Genomic DNA, 21643 nt, shown 5'->3' with positions numbered 1-21643 from the left:
ATATCTGCCATGCAATGGCAGATCTGGGTCTGTGCAATCTGTTAGGAGTAATCGTAAGAACAAACAGCATAGACTCTGATTTGCAGATGCATTATGCTATGGCAGAGCAGGATATTTGTTGCTTGCAGTTTGACTCGACTCATAAGCAAATATATATATTCATTACTATAAATGACGTGTATGTAGTGAAATTGATGACCTTGAAAAATTAAGAACTTTAGTAGGTGTCTTGCCTATGGTCAACAATTAACAGATTTATCAACTGTACAGATCTTTCAGAAATCAAAACAGGTACATTATTCTGGTATTTCCATTTATATTCAATACATGTCCAATTTAAATACGCCTTAAATGTAGAAACAAGATGCAAATATATATACTATATAATTAATATTTGCTTTACTAGGTGTTTTGTTAGCTTCCAGCAAGTGATTGGACTTCCAAGTTTTAGGTATGAGTCTTCCTAATTTCAACTCAAGAACTTCTGAACATGTGACCGTTGAACAGCACATTTCACCCCTACCACATACATAATAGTCCTCTATTTAGAAAAGTCATATTTTTGTGCAGAAACCTTTTTCCAGTCACAGTGACCTTTGGAGTCCAAATTAGCAGGGTTCTTCCTTATAACAAGTGCAAGCCATCCCCAAAGTTTGGAAGCCACAGAAAATTAAGAACTCAATTTACTGTGCAGAAACCATTTGAAAGTCATTATCCCAGGAACTTTTGAGCACAAAATCAAAGGGTTCTTCCTTACCACAAGTACAAGCCACCCACATTGTCTGGTAACTGTAGATGGTGGAAAACTAGAAAATGGTAACAGACAAATGAACAACACTATAACATAATATGCCCTGGTTTTTGGCAGGCATGTAAAGAGAACCTCATTTTCAATTTCTTTACAGGCTGATTATTTTTCATTCAATCTTTTAACTTCATGATATTTGGTAACTACATGAGTGAAAGATAATGTATAGCAAGCAAGTAAAAGGAAATACCAATAAGTAATCTTACATAAGGCATATTTGCTGCTCGGTTCCTATCTATAATTTCCTTTGTCCTTTCAGAGCTTTGGTAGCCCCAGCGGCACAAGTGGAACCCTAAGGCCCAAAATGGAGGCATGAAGGATCTGCCAATCAATCCTGTGTACTGCTGTATGACATTATCAGAACTTGGCCCCATAAAAACATAAAAATCCAAGATGCCACCAGTAGTCCTGTATGTAAGCGCAGGAAATGGTTGTACCTCAACCTCTGCATTATGAAAGTAAAGAATGAAATTTGTACATAGTGACTCTAGTTATAGCTGGTTTGATACATGTGATTTTGCCTTGAAGTATGTCACAGCAAGCCACTTTAAGTTTTCAACATGTCTTTATCCAAACTTGCACTCGGGTATTGCATGTTTGATCACAAAAGGTGCACTGAAATAGGAATCACTGCCTATTAGGAAGAATGGACAGACAGATGTAGACAGTCAGACAATGTGGAACCTACATATCTCCAGTTTTTCAACAACAAAAATAGATGTAAAAATATCTTACATATGGCATATTTGCTGCCCGATTTCTATCAATAATTTCCTGTGTCCTTTCAGAGCTTTGGTAGCCATATTTGCACAAATGGAACCCTAGGGCCCAGAAAGGGGGCATGAAGGGTCTGCCAATCAACCCTGTGTACTGCTGCACCACATTATCAGCACTTGGCCCCAGCAGAATATAGAAATCCAGAATGCCACCGGTGGATCTGTATGTAAGGGCAGGCATTGGCTGTACCTCAACCTCTGCATAGGGAAATGAGAGAACAAAAGTTCTTTTATAATTAGGACAGTTCCATCTGGTCTGACACTTGCTTTGTGTCTTGAGCTCAGATTTTAAATATAGTGCAACCTGTTTAAGGGTATAAAGGTCACTCAGTGGAACACATCAATCTATCCTTAATGGACAGGTGTCCTTTATATACCAATGAAATGTGTGGGTAAACCTAAGGAGTTAATAAATGTCCTTTATGGACATATGCCCTTTATATGCATGTGGAATGTGTTCTCTTATGGGCAAATGTCCTTTATATAGAAGTGAAATGTGTAGGTAAACTTAACAGTTTTATCAATATTGTCCTTGATGGACATGTGTCCTTTATACAGAGGTGAGATGTGTCGTTGAATTTAAAGGGTGTATAAATATTGTCCATTACAGATATATGTCCTTTATGTACAGGTGAGATGTATATGAAAACGTGAGGGTTTATAAATGACATTCTTAATGTTAGGCTGATTGCTAAGGCAGATTTTACTCTATTAAAACTTTTTACTATATTAAAACTTTTTACTATATTAAACCTTTTTACTACATTAAAACTTTTTACTCTATAAAACATTTTACTATATTAAAACGTTTTAATCTATTTAAACTTTTTACATTATTAATTAAAACTTTTTACAATATTAAAACTTTTTACTCTATTAAAATTGCAAGTGACCACTGACCAAAGCCCTTGTTTTAAGAGAGATCTTTTGCAGGTTATTTACAAATGAATAAATAATTTGGTACTTGATCATGCAAGAAAACTGGTTACTAACAGTTTGCTAAAACATTACCTTGTTTTACAATATTTCTTCTAATAAATGCCCATCCATCTAATAAACACCTATCCTTTCCTATTTCTGGCCCAAGAAAAATAAAGGTGAGTATATAAATTAGGTAAAATAATCATTCGTGGTACATTGTCCCAGCAATAGGATACAGCTGACAAAACAAGGTCCATTGAAAGGATTGACACTCTACGGTCCAGAAAGTATTTCTAGGAATTCAAGATAAAACCATTTCTTCTTTCTAGCTGCTAAGTGCTGAAACCATTTAGGACCAACCAGATATGAGGAAGATTAGCAAGAACAAGATGCTCAAATTGGTTGCCCTGGTTACCATATTCAAGGTCAGACCAGCACAATTGTCATTCAATACCAACTATGTATCATAATTAGTCAATATGACTTTTCACTTTAAGAGGGCTGCTATAGTGGCCATACAGGATGTCAGAGTGGCACCATTTTCATTTAGTACCAACTTGACTTCATAAGAAATCTTTTAGCGAAAACTCATGTTGATACAACATTCCACTTAGAAAGAGCAGCAATAATAAGATTTTCAAGATGGTTACTGTGGTGGTCATATTGGATGTCAGAACAGAATAATTTATAGTTAGGATCAACTACACACCAGCAGAAGTCTTCCAGTGAAAACCCATGATGATATGACCATCAACTTAGGTGGAGTAGCAATAACAAGATTTTCAAGATGGTTACTGAGGTGGCCATATTGGATGTCAGAACAGAGTAATTTTTAGTTAGGATCAACTAGACACCAGCAGAAGTCTTCCAGTGAAAACCCATGACAATATGACCATCAACTTAGGTGGAGTAGCAATAACAAGATTTTCAAGATGGTTACTGCAGTGGCCATATTGGATGTCAGAACAGAATAATTTTTAGTTAGGATCAACTACACACCAGCAGAAGGGTGAAAACCCATGATGATATGGAGTAGCAATAACAAGATTTTTACAATGACCCATGGCAGCCATTTTGAGTTAGTACAAACTAGATATTATATTAGGCCTCCAGATGAAAACCCCATTCCAATTAAACTTTCCTTTTATAACAAGAATTTCAAGATGGCTGTAGTGTGGCCATACTGGATGTCACATTAGCTCCATTTTTTCACTTAGGATCAACTGGACACAAGAAGTTCTTAAGTGAAAATCTAATGGTGATTTGACCATCCATTCAGTTTGAGTAGCCATAACAAGATTTTTAAGATGGTCACTCATGTTGGATCTCCAAGCAGCCCATTTTCATTTAGGACCAACCAGACCTCAGAATGACTGTAAAGTTTCATGGCAATCCTCTAAGTGGTTTAGAAGGAACAGCAGTTCTAACAGAGATGGATGGATGACAGAAAACAGGTCATCTCATTAAGTTATTCAAGTCTATGATCTGTAGAGATAACAAGATTCTGAGTAGAATTGTAATACACATATGCAGAATTGTAATATATGTATGTGGAAACGCATATGTAGAATTGTAATATATGTATGTGGAAACGCATATGTAGAATTGTAACATATGTATGTGGAAACGCATATGTAGAATTGTAATACATGTACGTGGAAACAGAATAACAGATGTAGACAGCATACAAGTCTGATTAAGAGTTGTTTTAAAATAAATTTACAAACTGAACAAGTTTGAAGAACAGTACTCTAGCCATTTCTTAATCTCAACCATTTTCAATCTGGTATTCAAATCAATGCTCCACTTTTAAAAAATTTCAACACCAATGGTGTCATGCATACAAGAAGAATAAATCTGAATTGACTGTATATCATGTGGAGTTTTTAAACAAAATCAATAGAAAAACTCTTGGGAAAAACCATCTTGGCACAGAAGTCGCTCTCTGTTGAGGAAACTGAAATACAATCAGTATATTATGGTCATTACAAAGAGGAAAATGAGGCGATGGTGAAGACAACATAGGATTAAAGTAATATATCAGTGATTTGTTTTTACTAGAAACTAACATTCCGGCAAGTTTTCAACAACAAAAATGAAACTGGATCTTCCAATATAAGCAAGAGTTAACAGTATTCAAATGATTATTGAAGTTTGTTTAACAGTTACAATTTAATTTTTTTTATATCACTTCATGTCCATGACATGACTTTATTTCCTACTGTAAACATTTTTGTAGAAAAAAAATCCAGTTATTCTCACCCACCCGTAAAATTTCTGAATAATATTGAACCGTAAGTATATAAAGCAAAAGACAAAAATACATGCGATATTACAAAACATACCCATTGCGTTGCTATTAAGCAGGAAGACACCGTGAGCATTACCATCTCCTTCCACATTCAAGTAGAATGGATGAAACCCATATAAGTTAACATTTCTCTGAAAGCAAACATAAATAATAATTGAAATCTTACAAGAAATTAACAACTATATATATCCTATTCCATCTAATATTATTTTTTCTCATTAAGAGTGATCCTGGCATTGTTAAAGGTGAAGTGACAGTTGCCATAAATGTTCTAATAAAAACAAGATTATTACAAGCCTGATAACCAATTACATGCTTAAAGGGGAATTTAAAATTGCAGTTACATTTTAATATGAAATATCTGACTTGATTAGATCATCCCTTTACTCTCACCGTGATGTCATATAAAATTGAGATGGCATACTGATTTGCTTACATCCCTTTATTGTCCCCATTAGGTCACTAGAGTCATATCAAGTTGAGATGGCATACTGACTTGCTTACATCCCTTTAGTGCCATGGTGATGTCAGTAGAGTCATATCAAGTTGAGATGGCATACTGACTTGCTTACATCCCTTTACTGCCACCATGATGTCACTAGTGTCATAACAAGTTGAGATGGCATACTTGATATTGACAAAATGCCAATTATAACAGAAAAACATAATGTCTTTTGTCTCATATCTTAAGTTAAAAACATTATGATAGCACATTTAGATTATTTCGCTCAAAGATAAATATTTTGTTACGATAGTGGTGCCTGCATTAAAACATGGAATGTGAGGGAATTTACCTTACACTGCCTTCAGGATTTTACCAGATCAATTTGAGTGGATTGCTTTAATGGTCAAATATTTTATAACGGTCTAAGTATTGTTTTTAGCCTAGTTTTAACTTTCACAGGTGATCATGACATTTTTTTTCCTCATTTATCTTTGTTGATACAGCCAATCATCCCTAAATATAGTCTCAATTATACAGTCTATTCACTTAATGTTTTTAGCACTAGCATGGCAACACTATTTCTAATATTGACCACAAAGATTTTGCTTGAATCCCTATTTAAAAACTAACTTTTCAACAAGTATTGAATCTTTGGTGAATACAGGCATTTTTATATAACTGAATACAACTTATGTTTTCCACTCATATACATATAATAGTTATCCATGGGTCTTTCACAACCATTGCACAACATGTACAATGCATTAAACTAGGACCATATGATCATTTTGGATAACAGCTGTTTAAATGAACAAATTAACCTTACTGTCAAACCTTCCCTAGTGGGGTCACCTTTTTATAGTGGTCACTTAGTATCATTGCAATTTCCCACCATAAAATTTCATCTATAAAAATTACATATTAAATGGTCACTTGATTTATGTATCCATCAGGCAGGTGTTTACCAACCAAAATGTGGTTTATTATTGCTTAATGTAAGATCACTCAACCACATCGTCTGTGCAACTGCAGCATTTATTTTCCCAAGAAAGGCATTCTTTAGGTAAAGTCATGTGAACTGATGTTTAAAACGCCTTACCTTGCTTATATTCATTGAACTAAGTTAATCTGTCAGTGTAACTTTAAACTGACTGATTTCTCCATTGTTATTTTTGGAAGCTGAATAAAGATAATCACTGTTGGGATGAATTGTTATTTTTGGAAGCTGAATAAAGATAATCACTGTTGGGATGAATTGTTCTTTTTGGAAGCTAAATAAAGATAACCACTGTTGGGATGAATTGTTATTTCTGGAAGCTAAATAAAGATAATCACTGTTGGGATGAATTGTTATTTTTGGAAGCTAAATAAAGATAATCACTGTTGGGATGAATTGTTGTTTTTGGAAGCTATATAAAGATAACCACTGTTGGAATGAATTGTTTTTTTGGAAGCTAAATAAAGATAACCACTGTTGGGATGAATTGTTATTTTTGGAAGCTAAATAAAGATAATCACTGTTGGGATGAATTGCTATTTTTGGAAGCTGAATAAAGATAATCACTGTTGGAATGAACTGTTATTCTTATGGCCCATTAAGACAAGTTTGACTGTACTTACTACAAATAAATCATGACTTTAAAAAAAATCTGGTACATTATTATTTCATCAGACCCAACAGTGCAGCTTATTAATGTATTTTACAATGAAACTATCAACACATAAACTTATATGAAAATCAGCACAAAAAAGTACTTTAGGTCTTTCGCAAGCAATATAACAACAATTTCAACCCTCACTTATTAAATTATATATATGTAATCAGTTTACTATTTGTGCAATTTGTAGGTTGTAATGGAAAGGACACCTATGATATCCACAGAAAGGGAGATAAGCATGTAAATCTAACTACAATTTGTGCTATCGTATACTCAATCTACAGTGTTAAGTGCAGCTTGTAATGGAATGATTTTCTGTAATATCAGACTAATGGGAGGTAAGCATGTAAATCTGACTACTATTGGCACTATATATAGTGTTAAGTGCAGGTTATAATGAAATGGTCTTCAGCAAAAAGGCAGATGTAAATATTATTCATCCTTGATCAGTGTGAAAATTAAAATCTTTAAAAAAGCAATAAACCATGCCATCCCATTTAAAGACAAAACCTTTTAATGTTAAGCAGGCATATTCTAAAGGGTTACTATATTACACTGACTGAGGATTGGTGATGACTAGTCCACTGTGCTAAGTAATATGTAAGTGTTTCATTTTGAAAACCACCTGACCTGGTGCTGATTTTAGACTTTTCAGGATTTTGATAAAGTATGTATGTCTGTATATACAGTGAAGACTTGTTATTCTGAACTCAACATATCCAAATGTCTTTGTATTTGAAGAGCAATTTCTGGGAACAGAGTTTACCTTATTTGGCTTAAAATGATTCACAGATTATGAATCCTCATTTATCTGCACAAAAAGAAAAACACCAATGGAGGTATGTTCACACTGCAAAGCTCCGTTTTGAGTAAATTTTGCATTCATACAATGTATCCTATGTATCAGATTACATTACTCTACAGTAATAGTGTCCAAGAAATGTAGTTAAAAGTAAAAGTTATTGCAGATTACTAGAATATCAGATATAGGTCACAATGATTTAGTTTTGATTGAAAGTCACTGTACTTCTCATGAATCAGTTACATACCAAGCTACATGACTGCAGGCAATACTATCTGAGAAACTAGATAAACATAAAGGCTAATGCAGGTCAAAGGAGTGTGAAATCGTGGTCAATGTGACCTAGAGTTGACTTAACTCTGTAATACTCTTCATGATGCATCTACATATCAAGTTACATGGCTCTGCTGACAGCAGTTTCTGAATGATTAACACAGGTCAGAGTGAAGCAATATATAGGACACAGTGACTAGTTTTGACTGAATTGTGTAAAAATCTTTACGATGAATCTTACATGCTGATGGTAACAGTCGGAATCTGGGCTAAATGTAAACCATTATACAGAGAAAACTCTGCCTAATGCAAAGGTTAGCAAAAATTACTGATACATGAAATACAGATGACAGTGAACTGATTTTCACTAATAGATGTAGCACTCTTCATGATGCATATACATATAACATCATGTGACTCTACAATCAATAGTGTAAGTTAAAATGACATAAACTCTAACCTCACTGTTGATGCCAGATGGACAGATGGATGGAAAGACAGACATCTTCAATCCATAAGCTAGAACTGCTTCATAATCCAACAGAAAAGTGTAACCAAACTGTCCAGATTAATGCGATTTTATTGTTTCAGTTTTTAATTGCTGCTCACCAGTCAAAAATGGTTCATCTCTAACTGCCTAATAAGCCATAATTTTTCTATAAATCAGGAAATAATCATCAAATTTTTTTATTGACACCATCTTAACTATAATTATGAAATAAGCTTGTCACCTTTCAAGGGAACAACTTATTTTTCCAATAATATCTAAACCAGTCTCATGACACTTTGAGATGGAAAAACAATCAAGAAAAATTAACAACGAAAAATATATAAACAAAATGAAAGCAGTCCAAGAAAATATCAAGGACAGAAGTACCACTCAATCAACTTCTGTGAACCAATAAGAAAATGAAATTGCTCCAGGTCTTGAGAAATTTACAGTCTGGCAATTATGAAAATCTTGCATTCAACAAGAAAAAACTCAACCAGCTTTTAAAGAAGATAAAAACAATTTTTATGTTAATGACCTAAATTTTCAAGGTAGTTTCCTGGAACTTATTCTGTGAACTGTTTAACACCTGATGTAAGTACAGTGTGACCCTACTATAACACACTCCATTATAACACAAATTCGGATATAACATGGTCATGGTGTGGCTCCCAAAACTTTATATACATGTATTTTTCTCATACACGAAAAGAAAAACTTTCTTAAAAGTACAAAAAAAAGCATTAAATGTCATTTTGGATAAAAGATCGCTTATGAATAACACAAGATGATCATGGCATGGCTCCTGAAATTTTATGTATATTTCTTAAAAATACGAAAAATAAAGTATAAAAAGTGTATTCTGGGATCGGTTGGGCTTCGCAATGTCGCAAACTTGGATCTTTTTCCTTATTGGTGGCAAAATATACCATCTGGTGATTTTTATTAATTGGCGACATTGTTGGCTATTTAAACTTGTATATACAACCATTGGTTTGGAGTGGAGAAATTCTGAGGTCCCATGAAAGGAAGCTGCAAACTGGATAAATGCACTGAAATTTATCTAATGTTACATTATTAATTCTTTGTCAATATTGACAAGCCATCTAAACAGTGCATTGTTATATCATAATCCACTTATCTTGACATCCAGCACGAGTACTGTATGTTATGAGATATCAGCTTTTTTGTTGTCGACATTTCTGGTAACGGAGATCAACTGGACGAGGCATTATCTCGTAATCTATCTTTCATCAGATTTTCGGCCGATCAGTAGTAATTAATATATTTACAAAGACTGACATTTTGTACGTGGATGGCAAATAAAGTTCCTCTTCTTTTCACTCAGAATTAAATCCTTCAGAACACTCACATTTTCTGTAATAATCTCTGTCATCAGACCAGATCACCTGCATCTCTATCGTCTGTTGACCCTTTGTTAAATTTCTGATGCATGCGTGGAAGGCAGCATCACAAAAGTTAAAAAACCCAAATCTTGCTTATTGGTTTATTCATTAGGCAGGGAGGAACAGTAACAGTAACGTTGGTCAATTCCTTTTTAAAAATGTACCAAGATTAAAAATAATTTGCTGAAATTTCAAAGGAAACAGATTACCTTTGAAGCACCGATTGTTACAAAAATGTACTCAGCAAATGGAGAAAAAAAATCAGTCTTAATCATGCAATACAATTATTTGATGTTGCCACTACAATAAGAAATGGGCATTTGTTTGGTTCTCCAAAGCTGTCCTTTAGCGGTGACTTCAATAATGCATGCACCCTTCACCAAAGAAAGCAGACTACAATCTTCAATAAAAACAAAGATCTTTTCTTCAAAAGAAGTCAGTACCAAACTTATAAAAAAGTAACGGAATCTGATGGATTTTTGCATTTTCCAACATGACTGGAACACATTAACTGTGCCATGAAAGTTTCCTTTTTGCAGGGAAAAATATTATCCTTACAAACGCTACCAATGGCGGCTTAAAACGCAAACTAACTTTTACTGACTTGGGATGTACTGAAAAGTAATGTGTTTCGTCATTCATTACATGATTGTGCTATGTTTTTCTAATGAATTCAGACCAATATGACCTGTGACAAAATTACTGAATATTTTAAATCTCTGTGTGTGCATATTTTCGATGGAATTGCATGTATTGTAGATTCAATGTACATGATGAGATTTGCGGGTGAGTACACGGTACTGATACTCTATTCTGGCTATAACTCAGACATGTATATATAAACAGTATTCACATATATGCCTTCTCAGTTTTCACTACAGGTGTATTTCTCATTTAATATGCATCTAATTAAGATAGTAACTGTGCTGATGAAGCACGTATTTTACTACCTGCATTTATTACCTACCCCCCCACCTTTTTTTTTTGATGGGGGTACATGCATAATTTTCTTCAGCTAACTGACCTGGTTGCTTATAACACGGTTCGGTCTATAACACGGCTGGGTTCTATGGCTCCCAACTCCTGTGTTATAGTGGGGTCACACTGTACTTACAAACTGACTGCCATCTGCTTTCCCTCTAGTAAGTATTTCTTAGTATTGATGAGTGGGAGTGATGTGATTGTATGCACACCATTAAAACAAATGGAAAACAAACTTCCAGGAGAATGTCTGGATTATTAATTAACAAAGTCAGCATTATTCTTGACAGAACATACTTTCCATTACATAGAAACACCAATATCTAACCCAGGACACACTCCCACCCCAAACTGCATGTGCCCCTTAAATTTAACAAATCCCCATGTCAACATCAATATAGAGGCACTTAAACAATGGCAAGATATGAATCATCACTCACAAAATTGGACAAGTGATTGAAAAATCCACCATCCCAAATGTAGGACATTTTCACTTAAGATTCCAAGTTAGGTAAGTGAATTTTCAACCCCTGGTAATACTTAGCAGGTTATTTTCCCTGAAACAGTATTTTCATTTTGAGGCTCAATCCTCAGTGAAAGTAACACATTCATACAAGTTAAAAATGGGGAAAATAGTCTGACAGAGCAGAGCAAAAATAATAAACTGAAAACTCAACAAGTTTAAAGCACAACATTTTTTCATTGCAAAATAGTCCAATTTAAAGTATCAAACCTCTGGTGGCTGGTCAACATTCCACAATACAAGCTTGGTCCAGTTTGTACTAATAAGAAAACTGTCCCTATGTTCTCCAAGTCCATATAAAAATGGCGAGCTAAGAACTGTTGAAATCTGGATGAACTGGTCAGCAAAGATCAACGGACTTGTACCAGATGTATCAAACCTGTAATCAAAAGATATTAATGCAAGAATATACTGATATCACTGGAAGTTTTTACTGTATATACCTGCTTGCAAATTGATTCCAACTGCAAACTACACAGACCCAGATCTGCCATTGCATAATGCAATGGCAGATCAGGGTCTGTGCAGTTTGTTAGGGGTAATCAGTAGAACAAAAAACCTATAAAAGGTACATCTATGTCTACGAGAAAACACACATACCAAAACCACATCAGAATACATGTATGTTGTATAGTTTTCAGTCATGCTGGTTACAACAATCTGCTGTTGAAGCAATCTAAAACTGATTGAAAAGGACACTAAAATTGGGTGTGAAAAGGACACTAAGTCGCCTAAAAAGTGTAAACTTCGCTTTCTTCTGTAAAGGAAAGCAATAATGACTTTGCCCTGCGATTCTTTTTTAGAGAGGAACAGTAAATGACCATCCCTTTTGAGATACTCCTTTGCCTTGGCCAGGTTTGTTCCAGCGTTATGTTATTTCCTCAAGTTATCCTTTGATGATAAAAACATACAAACTTGTGTTTCAAAACTTAAATTTATGTAAATAGCAATTTGAGTTTTAATAATATGAATATTGTAACTACTCCATGTACATTATTTTCTTGATAAAAAGCTGTTTGGAACCGTAATGGCAGACATAGCTGTTCTGGGAAGTACTGTTTTATTAGATTGTGTCTTTTCGTAAATCATTGGGTAAACATATTCAGGAAAATATACAACTTGTAAGAAAGCAGAGACTAAATATTACGTTATTAAAGATTTAGCTTTAAAATGCATTTATGTAGGTCATAAATATATGGGACAATGCTATGTTTTGGAATTTGACGAGATGCTGTAAGGTCAAGGTTGTATTTTTAGTTTACAAACTTTGTGAAAATACAAGGAAAAAAACAAAACAGCAAAGCAAATATTATTTAACCAATGCCTAATGTTACACCAAGTATGTAGACAAATAATGAAATCTTACATTTGCAATCCTATCAATGGCCTGTTGTAACAAATCTATAAAGTGAGTGGTTACATTAAGAAAACCCCTCTTTCTAAAAACAGATGCACTTGGATGTAGGCTGTGTTGATTCGGTTGAAGAAAATAAGGTTTAGGTCATTCATATACTGACTTTTATTCTTCAGTGTGTTGTCTATGAACAGTTACAGTAAAGATGTATGGGCAACAAAGAAATTGGGACGAACAACATGATCTGAAAGACGTGTGCATTTTATGTACATGGTGCCATTTTATAATGAACTTTTGAAAGTAAAAAGAAATAAATTCTTGATTAAGGGTAGTTGATCAAGCATTTTTTCTAACTTGCAATTACAATACTGTAATCTAGTTACTCAGTTAAAATTCATTACAATGCTGAGCTTCTATTGTTCTCTTTTTAAGTCATATTGCCAAAATATGATAGTTTTAGACATACAAAAAATGTGTTTATAATATAGATAAAACTCAGAAAATTTTCTACTTGAAAATAAAGTTTTGCTTAAAACCAGTGTCAAATACAAATATGCATACTGTGAAATAGATGGCATAATTCAAATAAGAGAATAAAAACAACACACACACACACATATTGCATGTCTTGCCTTGCTCCCACTTCTCCCTGTTCAGGTCTCACTTCTCCCTGTTCTGTCCAAAAGAAGAAGTTACTTCTCCCTAAAATTTATGTCTAGCTTAATCACAGGGACCCTAATATGTTTTGGGCGAAATTACCTCTCTCCAGCCAGAATAGGGTGAAGCTGGTGAAAATAGGGAGAAGTGGATGCTGAAAGTTCAAAATAGTCCCTTTCAGCTAAAGTTTTTGCATATTTCAAAGCACATAATTAAAATGATGATGAAACGTCATTAAAAGTTTATAAAATTATTAAAATCATTATTATTTTACTTCACCAAAATTACTACATAATAGAAAATGGAAGGATCTTCCTCAACAGAAATCCTCTTTTTATATGAAAATATGATGACATATTGGATAAAATAATTAAGTTTTACACACCTATTTAATCATAATTTGCTTCCAACTGGGACACAAAAACTGAGTATAGAACACATAACTTCTGCCATCAGGAATTTGCTGTATGCAGGGTAAGGTGCATCTCTCTGCCATTTGTAACAAGTGACCACACTAGAAATGCCATTTTTAAAATGATAATAATGACACTAATGAAATGCCAACCACATAACTAACTTACAGTTTCTGACCAGTTGATTTCCGGGTCACTGTTAAGGAGAATGGACCCTGTTTAGCAATACTGACATCATAGTCTGGTGCCTCCATTGGGTCTGATGCTGGGAACAGCTTCAGTGGGACCTCGTATCTACTGTTGTGAGGGTCATATATCTGAACAATTAAGAAATTTCACATGGCCTTAAATTTTACTCACATCAAAAATAGCATTTAAATTATGCATTATTAAAGAATAAAATCTGAATGGTGTAAACCCAAATTAAATAATTAGCTGCAGAACAGAACATTTCTTATCTCAAACAAAGCTCTAGCTAAGCAGGTCCCAGTGTTCTGAACACATACAAGAAAAACCTGGACCATCAACTTTCTACAGTCCTATGTCCCATAGACGCACATTTTCTAAGCCAGACTCGTATGTCAAAAGCCTTTGCCAATGAGCATAAGGTAATAAATCAGTTGAGAGTAACAATTTAACTAATGCATAAATATCTATGACACTCATGCCTTTACAGGCTCTGTTGCCCTTGGTTGCTGTACATGTAAAATGGGATTATCATAATCAATAGAAGTGTAATTCAGGAAAATTGACAAAACAGATAATAAGGGACTTTTGTTAATGAATGTAAATCTCAGTCCACACCTAAGTGGCATATGAAAATACCACATCAATTTTAAAAGGTGACATCACTAAACTATGGAGATACACATCACAGTAATAGTCAACATTTACAATCAAAGCAAGTGTATTAACATTTACAGGAAATATTAGAATATCTGGGTACATGACTACATTTTGATACATGAATATAACATCTGGATACATGAATATAATATCTGGATACATGAATATAACATTTGGGTAAATGAATACAACATTTTTTGACAGAAAATAACAATCCCGGAGTGTACAAAAAGTTATATAATACATGTAGAAGAAATAGTATATCATTGTGAAGTATGAAAAATTTCCAATTCCACAAATAACACAGTTATTATTGCATTCATTATCAGAGTAATAAATCTGAAACTGCAGGTCTATAGGAAGATTGCGATACCAGTTTATAAATTTCGGTAAAGGAGATGTAGGGTCTTTCTTGCTTAGTCAAACATCTAACTGACTTAACATGTCTTTCATTTTTAGAAAAATAACACCTAAATATTTATATTTGAGCACAAATGCATATTTTTTCACAAAAAACTATAGATCTATACTTATCATCTTTTCATGTTCCAAAAATCAAAATCTTTGTGAACTTAACTCATTTTCCAAAACTCTAAATATACATAAAAGACATTTAAATTATGTTAGAAAGATTTTTCATCAGTATTAAAAATTAGTGTCGTCTGCATAAAACAGTACACAAATTGAAAAGAAAAAGGACAAAAAATTTTGTACACTAGTGCTATCGCTTTCTAACAGACAGTTTTCTAAGTCATTTAGTATTAGTAAAATACTATCACCATATTTACTTGTTTGACAAGTTCATCTTTCTTTTGCACTCGTACTTTAATTATTACCCTGAACCTTCTCCTTTTCAGCGGGACCCTCAGTTTCATCAGCTACATCCAACAGAAACTCTGTGACATACAGTACCAAATAATTAAATATAAGACAAAATCATAAGTGAATTTTGCTTATATTGTTATATAAGTATATCTGTCTTCTTTGAGTGACTTTCTATCATATTGACCAGCTTATGTCCCACTTACACCCTCTAGTTTTCCTTTCTGATCCTTTGAAAAAAAATAATGGGGTCACACTGATCTCCTAAAGGAAGCTCTTACACCATACAGTATACTCTTGACAGGTCAGATGGTGTGAATTTTTTCTGAGGTCGAGGAATATACCAAAAAACGTAGGGGCAAAATCCTTGAATACAATGGTAATAAGCGTATTAACAATGCACTATCCAGAAAACAATTGTCACTGTATTTCATAATGTAACCAGCTGACCATCTACAATAGGAAGAGATCCATGTCTAGACCCTGCATTTGAGAACCAGTCAGAAAAATAGACTGATAGCATTTCAAAATTATTGATTTAAAATCTTGTTATCCATAAAACACCATAAACAATGATCAATTTAACATGAAATATGCAGTAATGTAAATGCACCTATCTGCATTCGTTTCACAACCCAAAGTGAATTTGGACATTACACTTCTGTGACCATCAAAATTCAGAAACCAGCTCTCAGGAAACTTTGAGAGACTTGAATATTTTTTGAATGATTTGCCTTTACTTTCAAATTCACAAATGTTAGCTACACATTAATCTTATACAGTGTAAATTATTAAATACATGCAAATCCATGAAGAATATTAATTTTGTGCATTACCTTAAAATGAAGTCTGTCATTACTTTCAAGGTTCACATCAAGCTGTAAGGTCATGACATCATTAGGCCAACCCGATTTAGTTGACCTTGACAACATGGCTGTCATTCCAGTGGCTGTCTGATTAAGGCTGTCCACAATGTAACCTTGGTAGTTTCTAGAATAGAAGCACCATGGCACCTTACCCAGCATTCCTGGCTTTGACAGGAATGGCCACCAACAACAGCCTCTTGCCTCACATTTTTCCTTTGTTACTAAATAAGTTTCAGGAAAGCAGTCGAATCGCTGACTTTCAGGTATGTTGTCACACTGGGGCTGAGTTGAAATTTCACATGTCGAATTAACTGGTTTACTCTATAAAATAAAAAGGAGTGAGGGATAAAAAGTAAAAGACCAAGATCTTTACCAGATGGCAATAGATTCCATTTAAAGTGTATGTCAATGTAGTCTTGTAGGTCCATTTGTTGTTCTACAATTTAATATTAATAAGTGCTCAAAGAAATGTTTTTCAGACACAAGCCCAGGACTGGTGACCTTAACAAACTGCCCTGCTCCAATTCCATGTGCCCAAAAGAGCCCTATTATTCTTATATTTAAAAGTGCTGAAATAATTTTTTCTGATACAGTCCCTGGACAAGTTACTTTAAACAAATCACTAACCTCAGGCCCTATTGTTTACGAATATTTAGAAAAAATGTAGAAATCGCTGAAATTTAAATATCAATGAAATAAACAAAATCATATTCAATTGACCTGTGTTTATTTGCCTCAAATTATTTCATGTCATGCAATGTTTTCCTCCACGTTGTGAAGTTAACAAGAGCAGATGTGTGTGCCAATTGCTCCAGTGCTCAGAGAAATTTGTTTGAGACACAGGCTTGTGACAATGACTTGAAAAAGAAAATAAATTACTTTGACTTAAAATCCCCTCACCCATTAAGACCATATTTGTTTTACATCTCCACCCCATCCAAAAATATTAAATGGTCAATCCCTTATACCTATGCTGATAGTCACAAGAATGAACCCTCATTCACATCCTACTGAAAAGGGACTCACAACTAACAAGATTTCCAACAACTTCACAATTTCTTCATCCTCACTTGGTGAATTCTCAATAATTTGTGGCACACACATCTGCTCTTGTTATCTCCAACAGTATAGTTTCAGCTCTGTCATCAGGCTGATGATTAGTCTATATATTTCATTGCAATCTGTGGGGGTAGTGGTTTTTAGCAATGAAAAATTCTCAATCATAGTTGAAAACAGAAATTATTTCCAAGAGGCCTTGATCTTTTTATATCAGTAAAAATGGTAACCTCAAGTTTGTGTCATGGTACTGTGCATGTGTCACAAATAAAACAACACTCACTTGATATTAACAGATCAACTGCTAACAACTATGTGAACTAAACGGATTAAAATATAGACATAATGTAATGGTCTCAGTTCCATTTAGGTGAAAATATTGTACTGCAGGCTTTTATAAGTCATCAATGCCCTAGCTTAGCTTATATCTGTCAAAAATCACAATGGTACTGTTGGATCTATTTACGAAGTCAGCATGATTAATGCACAGTTTTTTTGTTACTCACCCCATACAAGTGAGTAGTTATTATAGGTAACCAATAAGCTGAAGAGAAATAGTACTGTTTCCCATTTATTCATCACATGGTTTGCTTTGTACACAAAGTTTCAAGCTTTTAATACTGGTAAGCAGATGATTTTATAATGGGGCAGGACCTACTGATGGTACCCCATCATGAAGTTGAATATTAATAATTTATTAGTGTCTTTAAAGACTTCAAAATAAAACTGCTGCTTTTTTGGGGCAGACACAAAATTCTTTTGAAATAATTATACATCTTTATGGGGGCGGGGGACAGGCCCAATGGCAACACACTAAAAAAGCAAGAGTGGCCTAATCTATATCAGGCTATCAGATTTTTTTAGCATTGCTAATATAGTTTAACCAATTATGTGTATGTGTATCAATAGTTTTCAATCCTGATTGTTGAATGCTATGCACCTTAAATATCATCAGTCAACTTCAGGCAAAAAATTAATTATCACTAAGGACATTTAAAATGTGGTCAGGTACTAAGCTAGGTCCAAATATGAGGTTGTTGGGTTTTATCACAACAAATAAAAGTGTACTACAACAGCACAGCTTTCACTGTGACATCACAGAATGCATCATTCTATCCAGTTTGTGCTGGATCACACTTTCAGTTTGATCTTGTCCATAAATGTCCAGGTACATTAAAATTTACTTTGCCATATGTATTTCTATTCTTGGGGTATAAATATCATTACCTTCCAGGCAATATGGATCCATGAGGATCAAAATAAAGTGAATAATCACCATCTAAAGGCATATGTACATGTAATCAAATTCTACAAAATTACACCCATTTTCGAAATAGGTTGTACTGAATGCATACATGACATGTATGACTTGAACTTATGAATTTGACCTTAAAGACAAATCATTCTGAAAACAAAAATATTTCACAAGCTCCAGCGATTTCTCTCAGGGGTCATCAACGACTGCAAACTCAAGCCACAAAAACACAAAAAAAACCAGTATCCCAATCAAAATGTAAAACATTTCAAAATCATGCAGTATTTATAATTTCAATAATCTTCATGTGAAAATTTTATTCCCAATACACCAAATGTCGAAAAATAACAAACATTACAATGCTACAGTATAAACAAAGGTACATTTTTCTATTTGCAAGAATATACAACTTTCGTATTCTCAAAAATTACCCATAAGGAAGTCAAAAAGACGACGGTGTAGAAAAGAAGTGTAGCTGATAAAAAGACAAGAGCAGTGAATGTCAAGATGGTGATCAGCGAAATCTTTTGTCTACGGCAAGACTTTGTAGACTTTCCGTAGTAAACACCATCAGGCTCAGGCACAACCAAAATGTCTTTTTCTTCATTTGTCTTCAATCCCATGGTAGATCCAAGTAAATGTATTCAAACTGAAATCTTTATATTTCACATGACATAGTCAAACGTTCATGAATACTTCCTTATGACATTTCAAAGTCCTTTCTCACTGCGCAGGATACAAGAGTGCGTAAGCCATTTTGAATGTCATGTGACAAGTGTGGCACGTTTGATTGGTAATACATATACATTTGAGTTACATTTGTTTCTATGTACTGAACTTTCTCAAATATCCAGATCCTAAAATATCATGTGTTAATCTAAAGTACCTAAAAAGATGACCTAAATGTGAAGTTCTTGTCATAGATTATCCCGCATTCTTTATACATATATATATATATATATATATATATATATATATATATATATATATATATATATATATATATATATATATATATATATATATATATATAATCATTATTATTATTATCAGTTTTATTGTTGTTGTTGTTATTACTGTTGTTATTATTATTATTATTATTATTATTATTATTATAGCAGCAGAACAGACCTTTTGCTGAAACGTCATTTCTGAAAAATAAAGCTTCCTACGAAAATAAAAAATATAAGGTCAATAACGCCAAACCGAAGCCTCTAAATAAAACCGAGAGTTTCTCTAATTGGGTTGGTTTATTTTGTTACTTTATCTTTGTCGTTCGTGTTTTTTTTAATTAAAATTTGTATGTGCGTTCGTTTACCCGCCGGACGTTTCATTGAGGTCGCATCCTCTCTGCTGCTGTAATGTGTGAGTAATCACATCATTATTAAATCAGTCTCTCAACCAAATATTTTATCAAGACCTATACGATATCGCGATCGAGGATCATGTAAATTTATCGTGATAAATCCGTGTGGGGTTGACTGTGCTTTTGAAAAGAAGTTTTTGAACTTAAATCATGTCCATATCCCCACTACACCAAGTCTGATGAATGAGTAAGTGTATCAACTCCATTAAACACAACTAAAAAATTACAATTATCTCTGAGAACATTAGGCATTTGTGTATATCGCTGAGTAACATAAATCACATCAGTATTTTTATGTCTGCCTTGAGAAAATATTCTAGCTGGATTTGATTGTTTGTCCATCATTACGTCGCCATACACGATTAAATTATTAATAAATCCGTCGAGGTCATCTACAGATGGGGCTTCATCAATATCGGTGATAAAATTAATAATATCATTACCATCTTAGCCCAACAATCTTGCATTTTCATTAAAATCTTTAAGTACATCGTAACATCTCTGACCATCAACTGACGGAGCCACTGAATGTAACTTATACCATTTGAGCCATCTCATTATCAGATTAAGTAATAATTGGTGTCTTACCAGACCCAGATGAACCTATGATAATTTGCTCTGATAGAATTTGGTAGTGCTGGATGATGCTTGACTGGCTCTTGCTTTCGTGTCGCTGAGAAATCAATGACATCCATGTTATAGAAATATAATAAATAATATGGATTTATACTGTGTCCGATGTAGAGCATCCACCCCCACAAGTGGATTAACAACAATAATCACAAAAAATACAAAGCGTGTACTTACAGGCAAGTGTGTGAAATGTGGTACAACAAATATAAATTTATTTCCAATAATAAAATCGGTGGTGATATTACTATTTTATTAGGAAAATTGCCAGGAACTCCATGGGTTAAATACCCAGGAGAGAAAAAAATCTTCCTGGATATAATTATTGCGGTCCTGGAACCCGAGTTGATATCCGACTTGACGAACGAGATCAACCAAGACCTGGAGTGTATCCAATAAATGTCCTTGATCAAGCATGTCAAGTTCATGATGTAGCTTATAAAAATCCAGATCTGCAACAACGACATATTGAATTCGTGAAGTTGATTCACTCGTTAAATTCCATAAAAAAATAAATCTTTTAGTGAATCATTAGCTAATTGGTTGGTAAGATCTGCGATGAAATGTAAACTAGTATTAGGGGCTGGTAATTAATCAACCGATTATTATAAATTAATTGAATCGATTTATTATAGACCAAGAGGATATTGGAGAGATAGAGCAGCGATTAGTAAACTCGCATATGCAGCAAATTTACACGTTCCGTTGCTGCAAATTGGTTAGCACGACAGTCAATATGGCAAATGTATCTTCTACCACCTAAAAGAATTCAGCATGCACATTTTGATGTCAGCACTCTTAATGAAGTTCATCAAGCAGATATTTTGGTTTTACCACATGATACTGTTAAAACACGTAGACGTCAATCACGTACATACAAATAAGCGTTAACTGTCGTTGATGTTGCAAGTAGATATAAAGAGGCAGAGACGTTATCAGCTAAAACAGCAGCTGAAGTTGTATCTGCTTTTGAACGAATTTATC

General features: G+C 33.8%; 1 protein-coding gene across 2 annotated transcripts in view; it reads right to left on the bottom strand.

The window, feature by feature from the left end:
* Window positions 1-19426, bottom strand: part of LOC149805921 (lysosomal alpha-glucosidase-like) — a 72490-nt gene extending 53064 nt beyond the window's left edge. The window contains exons 1-6 of one of the 2 annotated variants that reach the window (XM_089950701.1): window positions 19095-19426; window positions 16323-16673; window positions 13987-14135; window positions 11605-11773; window positions 4851-4947; window positions 1544-1782 (exon numbers count right to left, since the gene is read on the bottom strand). In XM_089950701.1, coding sequence (XP_089806827.1) covers window positions 1544-1782; window positions 4851-4947; window positions 11605-11773; window positions 13987-14135; window positions 16323-16673; window positions 19095-19286 — 1197 coding nt within the window. In that variant the 5' untranslated portion in view covers window positions 19287-19426. Of the gene's footprint in view, window positions 1-1014; window positions 1254-1543; window positions 1783-4850; window positions 4948-11604; window positions 11774-13986; window positions 14136-16322; window positions 16674-19094 lie in introns of both variants that reach the window. The other variant, XM_089950699.1, reaches the window with a different exon arrangement.
* Window positions 19427-21643: the final 2217 nt, after the last annotated feature.

The sequence above is a fragment of the Sinohyriopsis cumingii genome, chromosome 2, assembly GCF_028554795.1.
Source record: "Sinohyriopsis cumingii isolate HCF-2022 chromosome 2, ASM2855479v2, whole genome shotgun sequence".
Classification (NCBI taxonomy): Eukaryota; Metazoa; Mollusca; class Bivalvia; order Unionida; family Unionidae; genus Sinohyriopsis; species Sinohyriopsis cumingii.
Note: the sequence above shows the minus strand (reverse complement) of the source record. Positions and strands in the feature narration are given on the sequence as shown.